The sequence below is a fragment of the Cynoglossus semilaevis genome, chromosome 9, assembly GCF_000523025.1.
Source record: "Cynoglossus semilaevis isolate Cse_v1.0 chromosome 9, Cse_v1.0, whole genome shotgun sequence".
In the NCBI taxonomy this organism is placed as follows: Eukaryota; Metazoa; Chordata; class Actinopteri; order Pleuronectiformes; family Cynoglossidae; genus Cynoglossus; species Cynoglossus semilaevis.
In genome coordinates, this window is record NC_024315.1 from 791,232 (window position 1) to 792,682 (window position 1,451).

The 1,451-nt window shown below is 37.6% G+C and overlaps 1 protein-coding gene across 1 annotated transcript in view; it reads left to right on the forward strand.

The window, feature by feature from the left end:
* lcor (ligand dependent nuclear receptor corepressor) overlaps positions 1-1,451 on the forward strand; it is a 54,431-nt gene that overhangs the window by 38,835 nt on the left and 14,145 nt on the right. Inside the window, exon 3 of the mRNA XM_008316248.3 lies at positions 319-398. Coding sequence (XP_008314470.1) covers positions 319-398 — 80 coding nt within the window. The remainder of the gene's footprint in view (positions 1-318; positions 399-1,451) is intronic.

Here is a 1,451-nt window from a genome sequence, read left to right on the forward strand (position 1 = left end):
CCCCCCCACACACACACACACGGTATAAAACCAGCTGTACATCCTTATATTCCACACTCATCTGCCAAGGTGCAAAAATGTTCCCGCATTTCTTAACTGTACCACAGGGGGTGCTGTTGTTAAAACTGGAGTTTCCATAAAAGAATGTCAACAAAGTCACACTAACGGTTGATCGTTTTGTCAATGGATTATTAATGAAACAACTGTAACTTTTCTTCCGTCTCAAAGTGCAGTACCACTACTGACCACCGGTAACTACTCGGAGGTGCGTGGTGTTGTTTTAACTGATGTGGTTTTGTGTGTTTGTCTGTGACGTAGACTGTGAGCCGGAGGAAGTGTCCGACTGGTCCTTCGATGAGAACTGTCTCTTCTGCTGCTTAAGACGTGAGAAAGTGAAGGTAAGACACAGAGGACGGACATTTGTCCCTCAGACGGTGTCAACGTTTGACTTTTGAAAAGTTGGATTTTCCTGGTTTCCTACTGTTTAACCCTGTCAGCCAATCAGAGCGCAGACAGACCTGATCCTGTTGGTTCTTGGTTCTGTCAGTGGACATCTTCACATTGTCAGGCAAAAGAACTAACCACTCCTCCACCGTGTGGCCAAATTATAAAGTAAATGATCAATGGTGAAATGACATGATTTTAAAAATAAATAAATATCTCGTATATTTAGGTAAAAAAAATGATTCTGTAATTAGTTGATCAGTCACAAAAGAATCAAACAGTTTCATATCATCTGAACAAAACCAGTGACTCAGTGAAAACCCTTTTTATTTTCAGATTAGAACAAGAACAAAAGACGGGGGGGGGGGGCAGGTATACACTGATTTTTGCCTGTTTGCCGCCCGGCCCCTCCCCCATAATTACAGGACCCCCATAGAGACAGATTCATGCACAGAAGAAAAGAACAGTAATAACATAGAAAAATCAATCCAACTTTATTTGTTGTTGACTCTTTTCAACCTCATGAATGAACGGGGCTTTAAAGACGATCGACACGATGATGATGATGAGCTGGGAATGAATATTAATAAAAGAACATATTAAAATATTAGATGTTAGAGGCTGTAGGCCAATGAGGAGGGGGGGGGCGGGGTTAAAAAAATAATTTGAGTTTTTAAAGTTTTGGTTTGAAACCTTAAAACTCTCATCAACATATAATAATAACTACTACTACTAATACTAATAATAAATGGTATTTATAATCACAATATTTATTATTGTTATTATTGTTATCCATGAGTGTTGTAACCAAGAAAACTTCTAGTTTTCAAGTTTCTTGTAAAAGTTTGTGTTCCTTTATTTATTTATTTATTTTTTATTTTATCTTTAACAAACAAAATACATTTGACGTATTTTGTCTCTGGACAGTTTCAAATGTTCAGAAAACTTTGGACTCGTTTGTTGTTGTTGTTGTTAGCTTATCATGTTGTTAGCTCGTCATGTTGTTA